Source organism: Phalacrocorax aristotelis, chromosome 19, assembly GCF_949628215.1.
Source record: "Phalacrocorax aristotelis chromosome 19, bGulAri2.1, whole genome shotgun sequence".
Lineage (NCBI taxonomy): Eukaryota > Metazoa > Chordata > Aves > Suliformes > Phalacrocoracidae > Phalacrocorax > Phalacrocorax aristotelis.
Window position 1 is genome coordinate 7132589 of NC_134294.1, and position 21669 is coordinate 7154257.

Below are 21669 nucleotides of genomic sequence, written 5' to 3' on the forward strand. Positions count from 1 at the left end.
ATCAGCAGCATGGGAAGCCTGTTTACAAACAGAGTATGGAAGAGGCTGGAACTGCCATTCACATGTGCTGTGAACATTGCTGTCACATTCCTCTTCAGATACATCTTTAACTTGCAGGTACCTCTACACTGCAAAAAGTAGGTAAAATAGTTTACTGCAGCTTAGTAGGGAAATTTGCAAGGATGACCTCAAAACTTATATAAAAAATATCCTCATCCTACTCTTCTAAACCTGAAACAAATCTATTTTATAGAGCAAAATGGAGGCATGAAGAGGTTAAATGTGTATGGTCAGACTGCATGCAGCTGACAATATCAAGAGAAAGCACGAGAGTACCAGCTGATGACTGTGACTTCATTCCACAAGTCAAAATGTGACTATGAATTGTTGCTGAAATGGAGGAACACAATTAAGCATATTCAATCCTTTTCTAAAACAAGCAAACATGCAGCAGGTCTTGCCTAGAGCAGGACTGGTACGGGAAGACTTACAGTAGGCAGCAGGCCTGTACTTGGTCAAAATTAGCTGTAGTAGGCTTGTGCTATGCTCCGTTTGTCTTCAGAGCAAGATGGCGGCAGAAACAGTTGTTTCATTAGAAGGAAAAAAGTTGTGGTTACATTTAAACATTTATCTTCCCAAAAGCAAAAATGTATTGTTATGCCTTGGGGAATTAACTTTGTTTCCCCCAGAAAAATGTTCTTATTCCTGACTAAGGTCTTGTTAAGTTCCCATGGAAATCTGCCTGCTCTTTTGCACAAGATCGTGAAGTTAATACTTGTGTAGGTAAGAGATACTAGGCTGAACCTGCGAAAGTTCCCCGATACACAATCCTGCCATAAACCGCTGACAATATCTTTGGCCTACTCTAAATTGAAGCACTTTATTTTTTGCCCATTCTAATCCTGGATGTAGGCAATCATTAGACCAACTGGTTGAGACAACCAACTTTACAGTTTCTATTATTAAAGCAGGAGATTAATCCAGCTAAATCCAAAGTTAACGTTGGATAAATCCAAAGTTACTCATCACATATTTTATTGGTATTCACCAATAGAAGAGGAGAACAATGAGAACAAATAACACTGTGTCAAACAAATAGAAGCTACTGCCCTACGTGTCATCAAGAGCTTCCTGTCAAAAGCATTTAGCAAGTTTTACCCAGAATGATACATAAAAGGAAATTTCAGGTTTTGGTAATCTGTGCAAATTCTTTAAGTAACACCTGATAAATACACAAACGCTTCCCCTCATTAGATCCATCTTCTTTTCCATACTGTATAAGAAATGTCTCAAAAACAGCCTGTAGAGAGGCTACTTTTTCATATTCAGGAAGAAGTCCAAACCACTCAAACTTCTTTTTTGCACTATTGTCTTCTACCTGTTCTTTGTTCAAGCCTTTGAGTTCAATTTTTTACCGTGCATTACTGAAAAAAATGAACCAACTTGCTACTTTCCCATCACTACAAAGTAATTGCATTTCTCTGGGCACAGTTTCCTGCTTTTCTGTTTGAGGACAATACACGAGACCACACTCTCTTTTTTTTCCTCTTTGTGCTCACGACTCCCCTTAAAAAAGCTTCGAGCTGCCGTGCACATGCGCAACAGCTGATACTAATTTGGATTCCAGGAAAGTTAGAACACAGCACAGACAGACAAAGATAATCTGATAAAGTAAGGAAGAGAATTTAGGCCTTGCAATCCTGTGCTGCACAGTAACAAGTCATTAACTGGTGTGGCTACTTCAAATTGGCTTTAGAACATAATCACGCTTTTACAAAACAAATCCTAATACCGCTCTAAGTGCTATATGCTTCTCTACCAATCCGTTTGTTAGCAATGCAGTAGGTCACCCCACAGTTGCACAAGGAGCATGACGCTGTCTTCAAGAAGTAGGGCTGCTGCACAAAAAGGGAGACCCAGATTAAATTACATTTAATATTTCAGGGAACAGCAGCGAGTACAAGCTGCATTAACCTTCACATCCAGTATGACAGTTTTTTACTTCCGAAGATGGCTGTAATCCATACTGCCGCCCAACGCCTATGTGAACAATCTAGATTAAACTACACGTTGGTACCAACATCCATTTCATCTTATCACGTAGATGCACTGCAGGGTAAAACCAGAAAAAGATGGCCTCAAGCTTCACACAGGTTTATGGCCAAATCTTCCTTTTTTGGGCTACTTAAAGTTCTCCTAACTCTTAAAAACCCAGGGTAAATCGATACAGCCATTTTTTAATCAGCCCAGCTGAATTGGTTTTGTTCCAAAATTTCTGATACCTCAGCTTGGAAAAACTGTATGGGTGGAGAGTACTTTTTAATGGTTCAACAAACTACAGTGATTATAGCTCTCAGTGCTAGAACTGGGCCTTTTCAACTGAAAACAGTAAGAAGCCTTCATTCTGGCAAGACAGGACTAGCAAAACGCATATAAACTATCCCAATAGAATCATCTGCAAAACAAGGGTTCAGTTGTTAGCAGTGCTATTTCCCTTCTTTATGCGTAGGCAGTAGAGTGCCACTGTCACAGGAATGGTGAGTTATTGCTTTGGCCACAGAGAGCAACAGTTTGTCACTAGCCAGGCGTGAAAAGATGGAAAACTCTAAGGTATCTTGTAAAGCAAATGAACTCCATTTAAAAATGGCTGCATTACCTGCGTGAGGTATTTTCTCACATTTATCAATCATTTGACATGCATGAACTGTTGGAATAGGTACAGATTAATTATGAAATCATAAAAAGATTCTTAATCATAATCATTAGCCACAAGTTTAGCGGAAGAAGTGCCTAGAACTTCATCACAACGTGCAAAGGCAAGGATGGAATGGGCATTTAAACTACAAGTTCAATCTTAAACTCACTAGATATCCAAATTATATGATATTAGCTCAGATTATTGCCCTTACCTATTTCTTTCCTCACTTTTCTACTCTTGGGCCTTCAAAAAAGTCGTTAAGGTAGCCCAGCTAGTCATACTGATGTGTTCCACCTTGCACAGCAAATCCAGCTTTTATTCTGAAACTTTTGAGGAAAGACGGGTATCAGACATATACATTCAAAGAAACCTTAGGTGTATTTCTAGAAAACAGTTGCTATTGTGCCATGAGACAACGTATCAAAACCCCACAGCGGACATTTGCCTTCCAAGCAAGTAATTGTGTATAACTGATCTTATACTCTCAACAGTCAAAATGCTGCTTTACAAATGCAACTTTACAAAAAGATTTTATTGAAAGGATTGAAAAATATTTTGTTTTCAACAATATTTAAAACAAGTTTTCAAAGCATTAACAATATGTAACAGGGTTTTTCCTCTTTGAAGAATTCAGTACACTGCTTTATTCCATACTACATCAGTTGTTAGTAACTTCTTAAACCCTCTACTAGAGATAACTTTTTTTTAAAAAACCCAACAAATGAATTTCCAAGCTTCCATTTTGGCCCTTTGTAGACTGGAAAGGATTTGTAGGTACAGTGACATTTACAAACCCTTACGTTAGAAACACTGCTCTTAATCGGCAAAAGCCTACTTTACTAGTACAGTTTAAACAAGTTACTTTGAGTAAGCTACATCAGCAAAACGAGCTTTTATTGCCAATATAACCAAGTCTGCATTACAGCTTTCTTCTGGTTCAGCTGTGGTTTGAACAGAAGTTATTCACGCTTTAGGTAGTTAAATATGCAAAACTTGAGTGCTGTTTAAACCTCACTAGCCTGCTTGTGAATCGCTGGTTTGCGGATTAAAGGCCTTGAAAAGGGACTTTGTACAGTGAGATAGATTTGTAATGTATTAACGCAATTTGGGTTGATATAAAGCAGCTAGTAAAATTATAATCAATGCAGCTTTCTGGAGAAAAAGCAAAAGACTAAAGTCATCATATGACTTTCCTTCCTTCCATCAGTGGTCATAGCTCTGTATTTGGCTGCTCAGTGATCCAAATAAGATTGTTATCATGCGGGAAGTGTTGTACAAGCAAAACTGCAGAAGCCTCGAAGCCAGTAATGCAATTGCACTACGTGATAAATTTAAAGACAACTCCTAATATAGATCTATTCTACAGAAAGTAGGTAGGTAAGTTTTCATTACAGGTTTTATAAGCTATGCACTCTGAAAATTAAAGTTCGGCAATTTAGTCAATAATAGTTTTACTATTATAAAAAGCATAAATAAAAAGGGCTGAATATAGGCTTATCTTTAAAAAAAAAAACTAGATAAGGCTCATTAATCATTTTGCCTCACCTCCGCAAAATGATTTCCACTTCCTAGCATGCCTAGTATTCCGCTCGTTTTCCATTTACTTACACAATACACCTATAGAGCCACTATACCCTGTTCCTTTTCTCAATTATTGCATGTTAAAATAAAATAGTTTCAAAACAAAAAGTCTGACACTTCCATAGTTCAAAAAGTAAACAGCTATTAAATAACTGAATACTCCACCTCGGAAACCCGTAAGCAGCTTCAAAACAGTGATAAAACAAATCCCAAAAGCTATCTGGATATTCTCCAAGATATCACAAAATCCATCTATTTAGACCAAGTCAAAACAATATTCTATTTTACAACATTTACAAAGTGAGTGTTTATATTAACACAATTTCATTGTGATTTGTATCATTAACCATGAGTTTTGTTCTCTTTTATGGAAAAGTGCTCTCACCTGGATTTAATAAAATTAGACAGACTAGGGCAGCGTCCAAAATGGAAGAGACATTATTTAAACCATCAGACAACAGCAGGTTAGGCAGAGTTCAGAAATTAACACCTTTCCCATTACCACTTTGGATCACATACATAACATAAGACAATTATGAAAAGTTCAACTGAGCTTCTCATTCTACTTCCAAGGAAATCCCACCTTAATCAGTAAGTTAATTCCTCCACAATACTATGCCACAGGCTTAAATGTGACAGATAGGGTCCATTCCTTCAATGACCAACGCAGCAAGACTTTGAAAATGTGAAAGTTTGGATAGTTATGGTCATGAGACTGCACCACAGAGAACATAAATGTAAACATTATACTTGGGTTTGATATTTTTCAGTTAAAATACAGTGCAAACCCTTTTTTCCCCAACTAGTTTTTTTGTTGGGTTTTGGTTTTGTTTTTTTTTCTTTCATAAAAGCACACACAATAAAATATGTACATAGACAAGTTAGAAACATTTGAAAGCATCTTAAAAAAGTAAATATGAGACTTAGAATATCTTGAGTGTGCTGAAGGCACCATTGCTACTCTACTGGGAATGTGTCCTCTCATTTATCAGCCTACCAATGCAGTATCCCTTCCTGTATTACTCAGCACCAAGAGCTGGAAGGTATCTATGGAAGTTGAGGACATTCAGGGCCCAATATAGGATATTTCTTTCCTTCAAGACAATAGTGGAACTAGACAGTATAGTAGTAATTGAAGTCCAGATTCTTCTTGAACACTTGGAGAATTTTTTTTCTTTATAGTCTCTAATGCTACCATTTATTCCACAGAATCAAACAAGATTAAGAAAAACCAATACATTGATGATTCCCACCAACAGGAACTACAGAGCTACAAACTAGCTCAGCTACAAAACTGGAGATCAGTGTAACTGCCAACTAAGTCCATGCTAACGCTCATCCATGCTTCTTGTGGATATTTACACAGTGATGACAGCCAAGGGTCAAACACTGTTCAAATGGGCATAAGATCATAGAATCATAGAACGTCCTGAGCTGGAAGGGACCCACAAGGATCAAGAGATATATAAAAAATATATGTACTTTTTTTTTTACTAGTTCCACCTATTAATAAAAAACATTCTTCATGGATGTTTTTTCACAGTGTGTCACATTCACAAGTAAGGAGAAAGTATTTTAAGTGCTGTCTTGATGGGAAGCTATTCTGGGTAAGATGTATTCGAGCTAAAAAAGAGGAGCTTTTTTTTTTTTTAAAAAAGAACAATTCTCAGAGCCTTCACAAGCATAGCAGTCTTACATGGAATTACAAATATACCAAATTAAACAGAATATTTTAATGCCACTTTTCTAGTGCCACTTTTCTATTACATATCTACATTCAGCCTACCATGTTACTGGTCAGTTATAGGTTACAATCAAATCTACAGATGCAGTCAATACCAATCAGAAGTAATCCATCTTCATATTGCTCATTTTAAGGAAATTCACATTGGATTACAACGAGAGCCTGATTTCTTCCACTCCTACTCTCAGTAGACAGGAAGTCGCACAACAATTTCCAGCCATCAACAGACCAGACAGATATAATCACTATATATGTCTGAGATGGTGACCATACTTGTTAGCCAAAAGCTTAAAAACTCCAAGCATACAGAAGGGATACTGCCACTTTCCATTCCCATGAGTCTTGTTAGATGTAGACACTCAAAATTCTTCTTCTTCAACAGCAAAGTTATTTTGCTTCTTCCGAACATTCCAGTGTAAACACTCAGCCAAGCTTTCAAACCAGTCGCTCACCGGATCTCGGAAACAGATCGAAGGAAGGGGATAGCAAGAGGTAGTGATGCTAATACTGCAACAACACAGGAACACCCCAGTCAGTCAAGGGCAATGGATAGCAATTTAAAAAAACCTTCTACTCCCTAGCTAACATAGAGCTATGTTCAGCCAATTTGGTAAAACAGCGAGTTTCCATAATCAAGCAATAACCAGCTCTGCAGGCTCATCTGAACAGAGTGAACACAGGGCTTAAAACTGTTAACATGCACTGCAGACAGCATTCTTTGGCACAGTGAGAATACTGAACCCACTCCATGATGTCCTGCAGCCTTCTGCTGGTCTTCACATCAACAGCACAGGGACAAGGGAAAATATAAGTCACCATCTTGGCCTTTAAGGTTCAAGTTTTAACTATAAGCAACAGCAGCAGCATCTGACAAAGGGCAAATCTCATGTTTGAATCCTTACTAGTCTCCTGATCTATTCTATAGATCTTTCAACCTCAGAGGAAATACAAACAGTTCAAGATGGAGTATCATGGCAGCTATACGTTTTCCTTCCTGCCAACTTGTACGGACCAAGGGAAAAAAAAGTCATCCTGAATAGCAAGTCTGCCAGCCCCATATCACAAAGTTGCCTTAAGTCACTACCCATTATGATAAGCCACCACATCTTGCACATAAGCACTGAGGAAACTCCACACGCTGCGTTGTGCTCACTCAAGGCAATAGCATTGCAAGTGACCACAACCATTCACTAAGTTAACATAGTTTAAGCCATATGGCATTATTCAGAGCCACTGCTTACAGGCAACTCCTGTTGGCTTGTATCTTCTCAAACTCCTAAGATTTATCTTTAAGTTAAATTTACAGAATTTTCTAAAGACATGTCCTTCTTCCTTGCCAAGCATGCAGTGCTTGCATGATTTTGTCTTAACACTTCACTTGCTTTCATAGGAAGATATAAAATCTCAAGTTGGAAATTAAACATTGTTAGCGCAGTTTGTGCTGTTAGAGGTGTTAGGGTTTATAACAGCTCGTTTCTTCACTGCCAGCAACCCTTTTGACAAATGTTAGAGAATGAGAGAAGTACATCAATCAGTATTTTCTATACTTATGGAAAGATGATACAATCAAAGAAAATGCCTGACCTGTCTCCATGGCATATTTCCTGCCTCTTTCTTCCATCAAACGAAACCCATGCTGTATTCCTGGCATCCGGGGAGAGCATGATCTGGAAGAGAGAAAAGAACTAAAACTCAGGTCCAAAACCTATTTTACAAGAGCAAGGAACAAACACCTCCTGTCCTCCAAGTACAGACCTGACCCTTCACAACTTTACAGTTGCGCTGAAATTCGTAATCTGTCCAGAAAAACAGTGCCGTAACATACCACACAAGTTCCAGACCTTCATTTCATGTTTGGTATACATGCATAGATTTTTCTATATGCAATAAACCGCCTCCTTATAAGTACAAGGTCATAAACTAGAAAGACCTCCCAGTTATAGCCAGCGCATGCTTTAGTTCAGTTACACGAGTTGACTTAGCATTACTTTCCAGAGGAATAATAAAGTTAATCCAGAAAAATAGATTTAAATACATAATGAATCTAAAGCTGTCAGATTTAGGAAGTTTTGCTCCTATTTAACATTCCGATTAAGAAAAAAGAACTGACTACCATTGGTCAGTAACACCCACTGACATGAAAGTAACTGTGGACCAAGAGCAGTGCCATGAGTAAACATTCAATTTATGTTGTAAAACGGGAACAAAAACCCCAGCACACACTTATTTCTTAATGCTAATCTTCTAACTTCCCTAGGAGAGTGCTTCTAAACATACTAACTCTCTTCCAACTTAAGTAGAATCGAGGCTTGTAACAGACACAAGAAGCAGAAAGGGGTTCTTGCTTACATATGGGTATTTATTAAAAATACATATTAACTAAGTCAATTTTATGTTCAGGTATTACGTGGGGATTTTTTTCTGCAAGACAGCATTAACAAAAAATAATTAGTGAACTGCAGACAACTCTACCAATATAATCTTAATATGCAATTTTGTTATTTTAGTAATAAAAGTAGAATTTTCCATTCCCTTAAACACCACTGATTTACATGCACTTTAGCTGAAATGATGTAAAATTTTATTAGTCAGATGCAAATGTACGCGTTCCCATCTTGCAGAACGTTACACAACTACAATCCAGTAGGAAGCACTGTAAAGTACTCCCCTAGTGGGTGTGTTATTTTGAACAAAGCTGCATTCTTCAGCCAGACTTGATCTGGTCCTCCTACAAATGAAAGAACACAGGAGACACACAGCATTTCCTAACCATTTCTGCCCTGGTCAGGTTTACGCGGTTATTAAAAAAAGCTGTTAACTTAGAAAGAGAAATAACATAACAGAAGCTGACCTTGAGTTCCACTCCAGCAGGAACAACAATAGGTCTGAAAGACAATGAGTGAGGGCAGATCGGGGTGATCATTATCGCAGGAACATTTGGATGAATCATAGAAGCGCCTGCTGCAGCTGCATATGCAGTGCTACCAGTCGGCGTGGAGACAATGACTCCTGTGAAAGGAGCAAAAATTTCACTTACATTAGCATTACAATCAATGCGTTATTTTAGAAGACAACTAAGAAGTAACTGTTACGAAAATGAAGCAGAGAATGTATCAACTTGTATTTCACAGGAGAATTGCAGCCTAATACACAAAACGTCAGAAACTCTCTTCTAATCCTGGCACAGCTTTGTTCTATGGCTTCAAGTTGCATAAACTTCTAAATTGCAGGTTACACAACTTTGTAACAGTGGCATTCATCTTTTTAAGGGTAAGAGCTTTAAAGATGAACTCGTGTATTTCATGAGTTGAGATCTTAGACCTTCAGCAAATTCCAGATACCCAAGCAAATTTCTTCTGAGCTATTTCTTGCCTTTAGTCCTAACATATCATACACAAGGAACGGCCGCTTGCCTTCACTTGTCCATAAACAAAGATTACAACGCTTTAATACTTCACTGTGGAATGCATTAGTTACCAATGAATAAACATACCTATTCTTTGCACACTAATGTTTTCTGTCACAAGTGAACTGAAGCTTGAGATTTAGTTTCCATGTGAGAAAATCCTCCAGTAAAATAGCAACAGCCTACACACAAACCGATAAACAATTTAACTCAAGCAGACTCACCATCTCCTTGCACTGTTGTTATCAGGTGTCCATCTAGAAAGACATCTACATTGGAAAGGTAAGAAGAAGGACCACGATCCACTACAACTTCATTTAGGACCTGCCATGACATCAAATATTAACATCAGTCCGCTACTGCTGATGTGGCAACATAGTAAATGACAAGCAAAACATGCTTTGCAAGTCTTTGAAAAATTCATGCTGATTTAGTACCTGCCAAATTAGACTCTCTTTACACTTCTGTCTTAACAAGTGCCAGCTGAAGTTTTCAGTTGTTAAGAATTACTTCCAGAAGCTGGTCACTAACAGGGTTAGTGTTAATGCATTGGTTAACATGCAGGGTTTTTCTTTGGGATCTCCCATTTTAGAAGTGCTACTTCATTTTCAAAATAGAAGGAAAACATTACTACAGGAAAGCACAATATTAGCATTTATTATTGCAGAAAGTAACCAAGTACACCCTCAAACAAATACAAAGCAAGTTACAAGCAGCTTATTAGTTCTTTTGCTTATTTTGCTTCTGACCTGATATTGCATAATCTGCTTGCCCACTTCTTTCTCTATATTTGTAGACACTACTCCGTTTTCTTCTATACCATTTTGTACTGTCATTTTCTCTCTGTGGTCTTTTACTACTTTCACTTTCAGCCTGCTTCGTAGAACAAGCGCTGCATTGCCTAGGAAGAAAATATAGAGGAAAGTACACAAAAATGATATGCTAGTATAGTAAATAGAACCCTGTAATGGCTAGCAAACTGTATGAAACGCCATCCGTCTACTGCCTGTGCTTTCAATGTTCTCAATTTCATTCACAAGGTAAGTGTCTACATTTGGTTAAAGCTCAAAACTCATTTTTAGTAGTAATGAGCAAAATTGAAATAAAACTTGAACCCAGTCCTTCCTCCCTTTCCTCACGATGTAAAAAGAAAACTTAAGTTTCATATGGACATGATCAAGATTGGAAAACGCTGCTAGGCTCACGTGATCCTCACTAAGACAAAAGCTAAGCTTAAAGAAAATCAGTGCATTAGAAACACGTATGAAAATACAACATTCTAGCAAAGCAAGCATTTTACATATCTTTCCAGGAATCTACTCTGGATGCAACTCAAATAACCTCCTATTAAAGAAACAAAGTATTTCTTTCCTCAAATATTTTATTTGCCAGACTTCTTGGTATTTAAGCACTGCACTGCTTAGAGAAACAGACTTCAGGAGCTACACTATTTGTATGTTTATCTGTCATTTAACATAAGTTCTGCATCATCTTTTACTTGTTTATGCTACACAGGACAAAGTTATTTCTTAGCCATTTTCCTTTACAGAACAGTACAGAAAGCAGCACTGGATGGGGCAATGCAACACAGTACTTCTGTTAGTTTAGTAGTCATCTCTTGTGACTCAATCTTACGGGACAGCCTAAATGAGTTGGTTAAGAAAATTTACTAGTCTTGGAAAAAGCTACAGAGAATGTAACAAAAAGAAACACCACACCTTGTCCCCTTAAATTTACCTTCTATAACCTGAGTGACTTGGGACTGAAAATTCTCAAAATTAAATGGAGTAAGAAATCCAAGGGATCCCAGATGAAAAGCCATAACTGGAGGTACACTACCCTATCAATAAAGAAAAGAATTTAAAAGCTACTGAATAAAAGCAATTCATACTTCAACTAATTGCCTGTAAATATTTTGACTATTGATGTAACTTCAACTATGCATAATAAAAACAACACATTACATACATTATTTTCAGAAGGTATAGGGTAAAACAAGCTTGATTAAAAAAGGAATAAAGAGCAAAGGACAAATGCTGTCCCGAATAATAAAGGAAAAAAAGAAAAACAACCTGCAAATACTTCAAGAAGAAAAGATGTCTTTATTTCCCATATAGACCAACCTGGAAAAGTGAAGAAGCGTAAAGTAAGGTCCCATCTCCTCCCAGGCATATGATAAAGTCTATCTGATTGGAGATATCATCATAATCTAGAAGCAACATTGAAACAGGTGTTTTGAATTAAGTTTTATCAACAGTTTTAATTTCCTAACATAAACTAAGTGCAGCATGCCAACATTCAATCACAGCTATAAAAAAACCCACAACTGAGATGTAACAACAGCTGTTTGCAAAAGACATGAGTTTTACAAACTTGACTCAACAACTACAGAAATACCAAGAAAAGCAAGCAATACACTTCAGCTTTACTTTCGAGAAATCATTACACCATACCTTCTCTGAAGGTGCAAAATTTCTTCTTCACTGGTCCAAAATTATCATCATTAGCTATAGCAGGGTCTTCCAACACTTTCTTTTCTACATACACTATCATATTGTTCTCCTTAAGAGAGTTAAGATAAGCTTGTTAACAACCTCTTAAAATAACAAAATATTTGACTCTCCCCATAATTTGCATTAGTTTAAAACATGTAAATAATATTTTAAAGTGGTCTGTCTGTTGGTCGTGGGGTTTATTTTTAGCGTGTGGTCTAATTCTAATGAGAATTTTGCAGCATGCAAAATTTATCTATAGGTCTTTATCAGATAAGCGAATATTAATTTATCTAATAAATTAAACTAAACTTTGGAATACAGATTACAGGATACAGTAACAATGCTGTTTGTTCAAGGCTTAAAGCTTTGTATATCCCATTCCCTGTAATTCAGAATAGCAAACAGAATGAAAGTTTTGACTTTAAGTACAGAGCTTAAAAAAAGTACTTGAGTACTGATCTTAAGCTCTGAAACAAGTTTTACTATTTCCAGTGGCAATGAACGATCTGTTCGCACTATACAATTCTGCACGTTCCACATTCAACAGAATCAGTAATTGAAAATGGTTTAGATGTAAAATTTTTAGTTATGGTAAAAAGTGGAATTTGTATTTCATTACCTCAGTAAGATACACACAAAGCTCTTTAAAAGGCTGCAGCAGACTGGCATCACGTATCTTTTTAATAACAAGGACGCTCTTGGGAGGTTTGTTCCATGTCAACCGCTGGCTTGCTGGATCCTGAATGTGCCTAGAGCATAGAAGAAAGGACTGTTACTACCTTCTGCTTTGACAACATTCTGGTCTGTTACGAATATATCCTGAATTATAATTGCATGCAGTCCTAGAACAATAGAAAGGATGCAAGACTTCGTATTGTAATGATGGTTCTTCCCCCATGGAACCAACCAGTGCTTTACTATATTGAGACGGTAACACAGTATTAAAGTGTCCATTCTTGTATCTGCTACCATGCTAGCAACACCTGCAAAGAGGGACTTCAACAGAAGCACTACAAAAGCTCTTGGATCAAGCTCTTGAACTGGCACCTTCCCTGATGCTGCCAGCCATAATGCTTTCCTCTCATCTTGGTGCTCTCTCCTCTTAAAGTGACTCAAAATAAGGAGAAATATCCAGAAGCAGCTACAGCACAAACTTTTTTCCATCCAATACTGTAAGTCAACTTAAGTCAATGTGAATTTAAGAAATAGTGCAATAGTTCCGACCCAAATATTCTTTTTCTTCTTTTTAGCAATGTTTCCTTCAGCACGTGTTCACTGACAACAGTACACAGTTTTCTCAATACAGTTTGAAGCCTGTAGATGCAGACACAAATTCTATAGTTTAACTAATACTAAACAACACTGTCACAAGAGACGGACAATTCACATGGTCACCTGCATATAAATCCTCAAGATAAGCCTTAAGAACCATTAAAAAACTCTAGTGCATAAACTCTATTCTAGAAAGTCTGCATTTGCAACTCTCATATTTCCTATCAAAAAGCCTCACAAATAAAGGGTTTAAAGAGGAACAGATGGCTGTGTACTTCCATTCCAGGCAAACAGTAATGATATGTAACTTCTGTGCAAGATTTCTTCAAAATTCTAATCTAAATTTTATTTTAGTGTTGATCCCAAAACAACTTTACCTGCTTGAAGTAGCACAACTACTACTTTACATTAAGGAAAAAAAAAAAAACCAAAAAATATAATACATTGAGTTGATTTAGGAACACCCAGCTCTATTTTCATTCTTCATTGGTATCTACTTCTGAGCTACATAATTTTACAGCTGTATTTCACATATTATAGTCATCCCATCCTCTCCCATATGGTGCAGATATAATCCACAAAGCAAAGCAGATTAGTGTAAATGCTGACCAAGCAGAATTTACAGGGGGATTTGGCGCTTCAAGGGTTAAAATAAAACAGATGATGATGCTGGACATGGAATAACTTGCTCATTTACTTCCCCAAATGCCTACATTCTACATATAAATACAGCAGAAACTACAGGTTAATGAAGTAGTCTAATACCAATAACCTTTACTAACAGCGTCGTGTGTGTGTCTCAATGTTATTCCGTAACACAGAACGCCACAAACACACAGTCACACTCACTACCACGTCCAGGCTTTCAACATTACCTTACTTTTCATCTCATTGTGTTTTACAGCCGAGGAACCACAGAGCCGCGGAGACTGGCAGGCACCTCTGGCAATGGTCTAGTCCAGTCCCCTGGCTCAGCCTAAGGGCGCTTTGAAAATACCCTACTCGGTCTCAAATACCACGAGTCTGAGATGACTATGATTTTGGAAGGCTTCCTGACATGACTAACCAAACAATAGCTAAGCTGAAAGTAAAAGTAAAGGTAAAGGAAAAAAGGTAAAGGAGGAAAAAAGGTAAAGGAGGAAAAAAGGTAAAGGAGGAAAAAAGGTAAAGGAGGAAAAAAGGTAAAGGAGGAAAAAAGGTAAAGGAGGAAAAAAGGTAAAGGAGGAAAAAAGGTAAAGGAGGAAAAAAGGTAAAGGAGGAAAAAAGGTAAAGGAGGAAAAAAGGTAAAGGAGGAAAAAAGGTAAAGGAGGAAAAAAGGTAAAGGAGGAAAAAAGGTAAAGGAGGAAAAAAGGTAAAGGAGGAAAAAAGGTAAAGGAGGAAAAAAGGTAAAGGAGGAAAAAAGGTAAAGGAGGAAAAAAGGTAAAGGAGGAAAAAAGGTAAAGGAGGAAAAAAGGTAAAGGAGGAAAAAAGGTAAAGGAGGAAAAAAGGTAAAGGAGGAAAAAAGGTAAAGGAGGAAAAAAGGTAAAGGAGGAAAAAAGGTAAAGGAGGAAAAAAGGTAAAGGAGGAAAAAAGGTAAAGGAGGAAAAAAGGTAAAGGAGGAAAAAAGGTAAAGGAGGAAAAAAGGTAAAGGAGGAAAAAAGGTAAAGGAGGAAAAAAGGTAAAGGAGGAAAAAAGGTAAAGGAGGAAAAAAGGTAAAGGAGGAAAAAAGGTAAAGGAGGAAAAAAGGTAAAGGAGGAAAAAAGGTAAAGGAGGAAAAAAGGTAAAGGAGGAAAAAAGGTAAAGGAGGAAAAAAGGTAAAGGAGGAAAAAAGGTAAAGGAGGAAAAAAGGTAAAGGAGGAAAAAAGGTAAAGGAGGAAAAAAGGTAAAGGAGGAAAAAAGGTAAAGGAGGAAAAAAGGTAAAGGAGGAAAAAAGGTAAAGGAGGAAAAAAGGTAAAGGAGGAAAAAAGGTAAAGGAGGAAAAAAGGTAAAGGAGGAAAAAAGGTAAAGGAGGAAAAAAGGTAAAGGAGGAAAAAAGGTAAAGGAGGAAAAAAGGTAAAGAAGGAAAAAAGGTAAAGGAGGAAAAAAGGTAAAGGAGGAAAAAAGGTAAAGGAGGAAAAAAGGTAAAGGAGGAAAAAAGGTAAAGGAGGAAAAAAGGTAAAGAAGGAAAAAAGGTAAAGAAGGAAAAAAGGTAAAGAAGGAAAAAAGGTAAAGAAGGAAAAAAGGTAAAGAAGGAAAAAAGGTAAAGAAGGAAAAAAGGTAAAGAAGGAAAAAAGGTAAAGAAGGAAAAAAGGTAAAGAAGGAAAAAAGGTAAAGAAGGAAAAAAGGTAAAGAAGGAAAAAAGGTAAAGAAGGAAAAAAGGTAAAGAAGGAAAAAAGGTAAAGAAGGAAAAAAGGTAAAGAAGGAAAAAAGGTAAAGAAGGAAAAAAGGTAAAGAAGGAAAAAAGGTAAAGAAGGAAAAAAGGTAAAGAAGGAAAAAAGGTAAAGAAGGAAAAAAGGTAAAGAAGGAAAAAAGGTAAAGAAGGAAAAAAGGTAAAGAAGGAAAAAAGGTAAAGAAGGAAAAAAGGTAAAGGAAAAAAGGTAAAGGAAAAAAGGTAAAGGAAAAAAGGTAAAGGAAAAAAGGTAAAGGAAAAAAGGTAAAGGAAAAAAGGTAAAGGAAAAAAGGTAAAGTTAAAAAGTGTTGCATTAATGTGCTTATTGCGGCAAAACAGCTGCAAAGGAACTGAAGTTTCACATGCCATTTCCAACACCGTTGGTGACTAAGGAAGCATTTCCTATACTAGAGTTCACTTGATAAATTAAATTCCGCAAACCTCAATATTGTTGAAAGGTAAAACACACACACAGAGAAACTGCCCCCGAAAGCATTTCAAGACGATCAGGCTATCTTCTAAAGCTGGCAAAGAGCTAAGGAGTGCAGCACTGCTTCTCACTCAATAAACCTAGCACTAAAACAGACTTCATTCAAATGAAAGATTGCCTGGTTCAGCTGTACTCACCCATTCCACATAGTTCTACTACATGGAGGATTATTCATAACACACTTTAAGATCTTCATGTTACTTTCCAGGAGTCAGGCAAATGCAACAGCTCCAAAAAAAAAAAAAGAAAGGCTGAGGCTTTTGTCCCTTATTAATAAACTGCTGCCTCAGAAGAAAACATTCTTCTCTGAAATAGTTTTTCTCCAGTTAGAGTATTTCGATCCGTCCCAATAAAAAGTTGTGAGGCTTTACAGAAAAATCCTGTATAAAACGTTTATTACAGATCTTCAGAGGCAAGATTTTGTAAGGAAAATCCCATTTCAAGAGAGAGTTTTAAAACAGGATTTGACCTCCCCCCTCCTCAACAACACAAGCACCTGGCTCTTTCACTGAATTCAGTTCATCTGGTCACCTTACACAACAGCTTCTTCGGTACAATCAACGCTACCACTTGAAGAGGCACCAAGACCTTTGCTAACTTACACCCATCCATAAAAATGAAAATCCTCCGTTAAAAAATTATCTCAAGTGAAGAGATTTTAACCGGATTATTGCTGTAGAGAAAAATCCAAACAAAATCATTTTGCTTGTCTTCAGAAGCCACAACAAAAACCTGACGACAGTAAGAACAGTCATGTACAATTGGGTCTTCAGATAGTCCTTTCCTTCAATCACCCGCGAGCAGCCTTTTCTCCCCGGCTGTTCTGAACACTGCATAAGCAGCCTCTCCCTGGCAAGTGCTGCGCATTTAGCATTCCCTGCAGCCTCTGTACTCAACTGATCTCACCACTATCATTATATTGTGCCACGCCAGCCCAGCCCCTGGGGAGGAGCATGTTCACCACAGGCAGGTGGGTAAACACACAATGCAAGCTGGGTTTTCAGATGAGCTGCAGAACTCCAAGCCACCAACTTCAGAACGGACAAAGAATGAGGAAGCCAAGAGATACTGTACCCTGTGAGATTTCCGCCACACCTTTGCAGAAGTGAAGATACCACCAACCTGACTTGAGGAAGACTACTACTACTTATGTAAAGAATTAGGCAAATAAATACTTAATTCAAATACCTGACATTTAACTGGAAGAACAATGAAATAAAATTTTTAAAAGGACAAAAATAGGGACCAGTAACTTCGTTAATCTGCAGAACCCTGTCATTCCTCATTCGACTAAGTTGAGAGACTGTTTAGTAAGTATACAATACATGGTGTAAAAAGCAACGCTTTTAAACCACCCAACCTACAAAATTAAACTGTTTATACACTTGCCAAGCAGACACTGTCTCTTATTTTCATATAAGTTTAATCAGCCGAGTATAAAAGCAAACTTGCCTTAGTGATATCCATACACCAAGAGTGCCATTGAATACAAAAATCCAAACTACTCACTCAAACACATAATACCAAGAGAGGGAGAAGGCTTTCCTTGGATTTCACACTACACAAAACAATTTCTCCTCCTTTCCTTGTGTTGTCCATAAGGATCTTTGTTCCTCTATCATTCAGAAACACTGCTCTGTATGTATTTCAAGTGGACAGAATAAACAAAATGCTACCGATAGCTTCTCGTGTCATGAGGAGATCACTGTAAGGGTGTTTAATACGCACAGTGAGTTTGCTGTCAGTTACATTGGAAGGCATTTATTATAGTTGCCACTGTTGACATCAAACTACAGATTGCAGATTATACAAAACTTGTCTATACAAAACTTCAGTACTTAATACTATTTACGTGTCCTGCCCTATTTTTCTGTGAAATGGTTAATTTTTTTTCCCAACATAGATATACTGAGCTGTGAGAAAACTCCCATTAGTGTAGATAGTAGACAGTGGGCCGAAGAACACCACATGAATTATTAATGTAAGACCAGTAAAATTAATTTCCTTTTATGTCTGTTACCCTGCAGGAAGTATTCCAACTGGCAAAACCAGTACAAATCCATACAGAGGAATACCGAATATGTCCTATCATCCTTTGGGAGAAAACAAACAAATGACATTCAAACTCATATTATACTTTTCAACCCACAGATCAAGCTAACGCACACGGAATGGGGTTTTACTTGAAAACACAGCTGAGCAGTGCTATCCATTCTTCTCTCTGACTGACTTTTTGAATGGTCAATGCGTGATAAAAACAGCAGGCAAATTTTGGCAATGCAGCCCCCGAACTGGCAACCAAGCAACAGAAAATTCTCTAAATATCAGGTAAACTACAAACAATGCCGATTAGGGGGTGAGTACTGTACAAGCAAATTTATATCTTTCACACAGAATAAGCATAATACCATTTGTTAGACAAGTACTTACATAATCGTTTTAGGATTTTGCAGCATACAGGCCTTTGGTCCAAATGTGGTCACTGGGCATGGTCCATGCAAAGAGCGTGTTCTCCTAAATGTAAATATATAAAAATAATCCCTAAGTAAAAGAAATGTCATGACAAGCTGGGCATAATTAGCTCCCCACCCACCAAAACCACCTCTTTGAAAAATTTGCACTAGGCAATACAGGGCAAAGTACATTTCTTAAACCTATATTTGTGGTTGACCAGCCAATGTAATTTTACACATATTAGCTCTCACATTTCAAACCTAAAACTTAACTCTTGTACCTACTCCCTGAAAGTTATTTTAATCAAAGCTTTGCTCACAAGTTTATCCCCTCCATGTACTGAGTAATCACTTCCTAAATACTAGCACCAGGCACATATTCTTCTTGTATTCATTTCATCTTCACTTTGCACAAAGGAAGCATCACAGCCTCAAAGAAGATATGGTCAAGTTTTCTCAAGTTAGTTCTCTGAATTCATGTCAACGCTGCAAAGATTCTATTTAGTCTCAACTCTTCTGGATGCTACAATACACAACAGTACCTACCTGTGTGTCTCAGACCAAAAAAATGTGTAGATAAATTCCAAATTATAAAAACTATCTATTTTCAAGGACTCACTACCATGAAAAGGAAAAAACCCTATGTTTAAGAAACAAAGCACAGATAATTCCTGTTTCAGAATTAGCTATGTAATTCTTACATATCAAAAAAAGCCTCTGATTTCTTTTAAGCTAGAATAGAATCATAGAATCATTTGGGTTGGAAGAGACCTCTAAGATCATCAAGTCCAACCCTCAACCCAACACCCCAGGCCTCCTAAACCATGTCCTAAAATGCCACGTCTGCATGGATTTTGAACACCCCCCAGGGATGGTGACTCCCCCACCTCTCTGGGCAGCCTGTGCCAGGGCCTGACCGCTCTTGCAGGGAAGACATTTTCCCTAATATCCAACCTAAACCTCCCCTGATGCAGCTTGAGGCCATTCCCTCTCGTCCTCTCACTGGTGACTGGGGAGCAGAGACCAACCCCCCCCCTCACTCCAGCCCCTCTCAGGCAGCTGCAGAGAGCGAGAAGGGCTCCCCTCAGCCTCCTCTTCTCCAGGCTAAACCCCCCCAGCTCCCTCAGCCACCCCCCAGCACACTTGTGCTCCAGACCCTGCCCCAGCCCCGCTGCCCTTCTCTGGACACGCTCCAGCCCCTCAAGGGCCTTCTTGTCCCGAGGGGCCCAAACCTGAGCCCAGCATTCGAGGTGGGGCCTCCCCAGGGCCGAGCACAGGGGCCCCATCCCTGCCCGGCTCCTGCTGGCCACACCAGTGCTGACACAAGCCCAGGGGCTGGTGGCCTCCTTGGCCACCTGGGCACTGCTGGCTCATGCCCAGCCGGCTGTCAGCCAGCACCCCCAGGTGGGCAGCTTTCCAGCCACTCTTCCCCTAGTTAAGCTAGAGTAAGAAGGAATTTAAATAACTAAAGGACATATTTTCAACTCCTCAATTTGTTGTAATCCTAAACAAGAGCCAACACCATGGCATGAACAAGTTAACACTTTGAGTACTCAACCAGCTACTTGCGTAGTAGTTGACTGAACATTTCAGATTTTGTAGGAAGTTATCAAATAACAGGAAGGAATTATCAAAGGAGAAATTTGTGGCAACATTCAAAGGAAATTCAAAATATCTCTGTATTAACAGTAGATAAGCAAGAGAGCAGGGGTTCAGTTTTTGTTACATAATTCAGTAGTCTCACAACCTTCACTTAACAAGCCCGCCTATTTAAAAAAACCATAAGCCAGGGCTTTTGTTTATATAGCATAAGCACTTTCTCTTCCATAATCTTTTGGCACACACTAACTTCTGTTGACAATGAGCAAACAAACAACTACGCATACAGACAAAAAATAAGCCCAGGACTGTTGGTTTCAGGCCATTCAGGCCATGTTCTCAGAAAAAAAAAAAACAACAAAACAAACCCTACAATGATTGATAGTTGTGTGTCATTAGCTTGCGCAAACGATTAGTCTGCATCAATTCCTAAGCGACATCAGCTTCACTGCTGCAGACACAATATCCACAATCCTTCTTTTTCTATACCTCTTGAAGCACTACATCTCTAACAGCACACAATTTTAGAACAGAATATTCAGAGTTATTAAATCTAGTATAAACACACGTAATGAGTGCTCTTCATCTCAATAAGTTACAGTAATGTATATAAATTAGGTTTCCCAGAGTAAGTCCTGACAAGCATTTACAATGAAAACTCCAACACCAAGGCAGTATCTTCAGAATTTTTTCCCCAGTCAAGTCACAGTAATGGTGTCCCGATCATTTAAACACCTTTTTTGTTGTTTAAATCGTTGCACTTAAAATGCAAATCCTTCAGTTCTAAGGTATATGGAGATACGTATTTCTGCAGTCACAAGCCTTAGTTCATTTTATTACATACGAGGTTAGGACTCCTCAGTTTTGTCTTTTGTTTCCCCACCCATATTTGCCTTTTAGAGATTCCATTCGAAACAGTCCCCTTTTCTTTCCAACAGCCACAAACAAACAGAATCCAGGATTTTGACTTTGCTAAAACAGGCTATTTAAGCAGAGCTTTTACTAAAGACATTTTTTCTAGGTATTAACATAATACAGAAATTTACAAGCAATAACTCAATGACTGAACCTACCGAAGGCTGAAGTATTTCTGTGTTTATACTGGTGAGAAAGACTGGGGTAATAATTCAGTCACTTAAACTAAGGAGTACCTATTATGTTAATTTAAACTTTTGGAAGATGCACAGAAGACATCCCAGGCTGAGATAAAGGCAGGTAGAGACAACCAAGAAGTAGAAAAAATGCTATTTGAATAGGTAGGGAGAAAGTTAATTTTTTCTATTTACTTAGCTAATAAGAGCCAGTATGATCTTTGTCTTCAAATGAACAGGAGGTCTGAAATGCCATTTATCCTCAAACAGAGGATTACTCCTAGCTCTAGGATGAGATTACCTGGACCAAGTCAGAACTGTTCTGCCTCACTTCCCTCCCACCTCCTTCAGCAAATCTGTAAACAGGAGTAAAAGTTACTCAAGTCATGTAACTGGTGAAACATATGTAAATGTTTTTAGAATTATTCCATTAAAAAGAATGGGAAATATGCCTTTCCTGTGCTTAATTCAATTAACACAGGAACTGGTAGCT

At 37.9% G+C, this 21669-nt stretch overlaps 1 protein-coding gene across 2 annotated transcripts in view; it reads right to left on the reverse strand.

Moving 5' to 3' along the window:
* Window positions 1-21669, reverse strand: part of NADK (NAD kinase) — a 40045-nt gene that overhangs the window by 9714 nt on the left and 8662 nt on the right. Inside the window, exons 3-12 of one of the 2 annotated variants that reach the window (XM_075114315.1) lie at window positions 18464-18547; window positions 12544-12673; window positions 11883-11991; window positions 11553-11638; window positions 11167-11269; window positions 10179-10330; window positions 9654-9753; window positions 8875-9032; window positions 7608-7690; window positions 3213-6530 (exon numbers count right to left, since the gene is read on the reverse strand). In XM_075114315.1, coding sequence (XP_074970416.1) covers window positions 6383-6530; window positions 7608-7690; window positions 8875-9032; window positions 9654-9753; window positions 10179-10330; window positions 11167-11269; window positions 11553-11638; window positions 11883-11991; window positions 12544-12673; window positions 18464-18547 — 1153 coding nt within the window. In that variant the 3' untranslated portion in view covers window positions 3213-6382. Of the gene's footprint in view, window positions 1-3212; window positions 6531-7607; window positions 7691-8874; window positions 9033-9653; window positions 9754-10178; window positions 10331-11166; window positions 11270-11552; window positions 11639-11882; window positions 11992-12543; window positions 12674-18463; window positions 18548-21669 lie in introns of those variants that run through there. The other variant, XM_075114316.1, reaches the window with a different exon arrangement.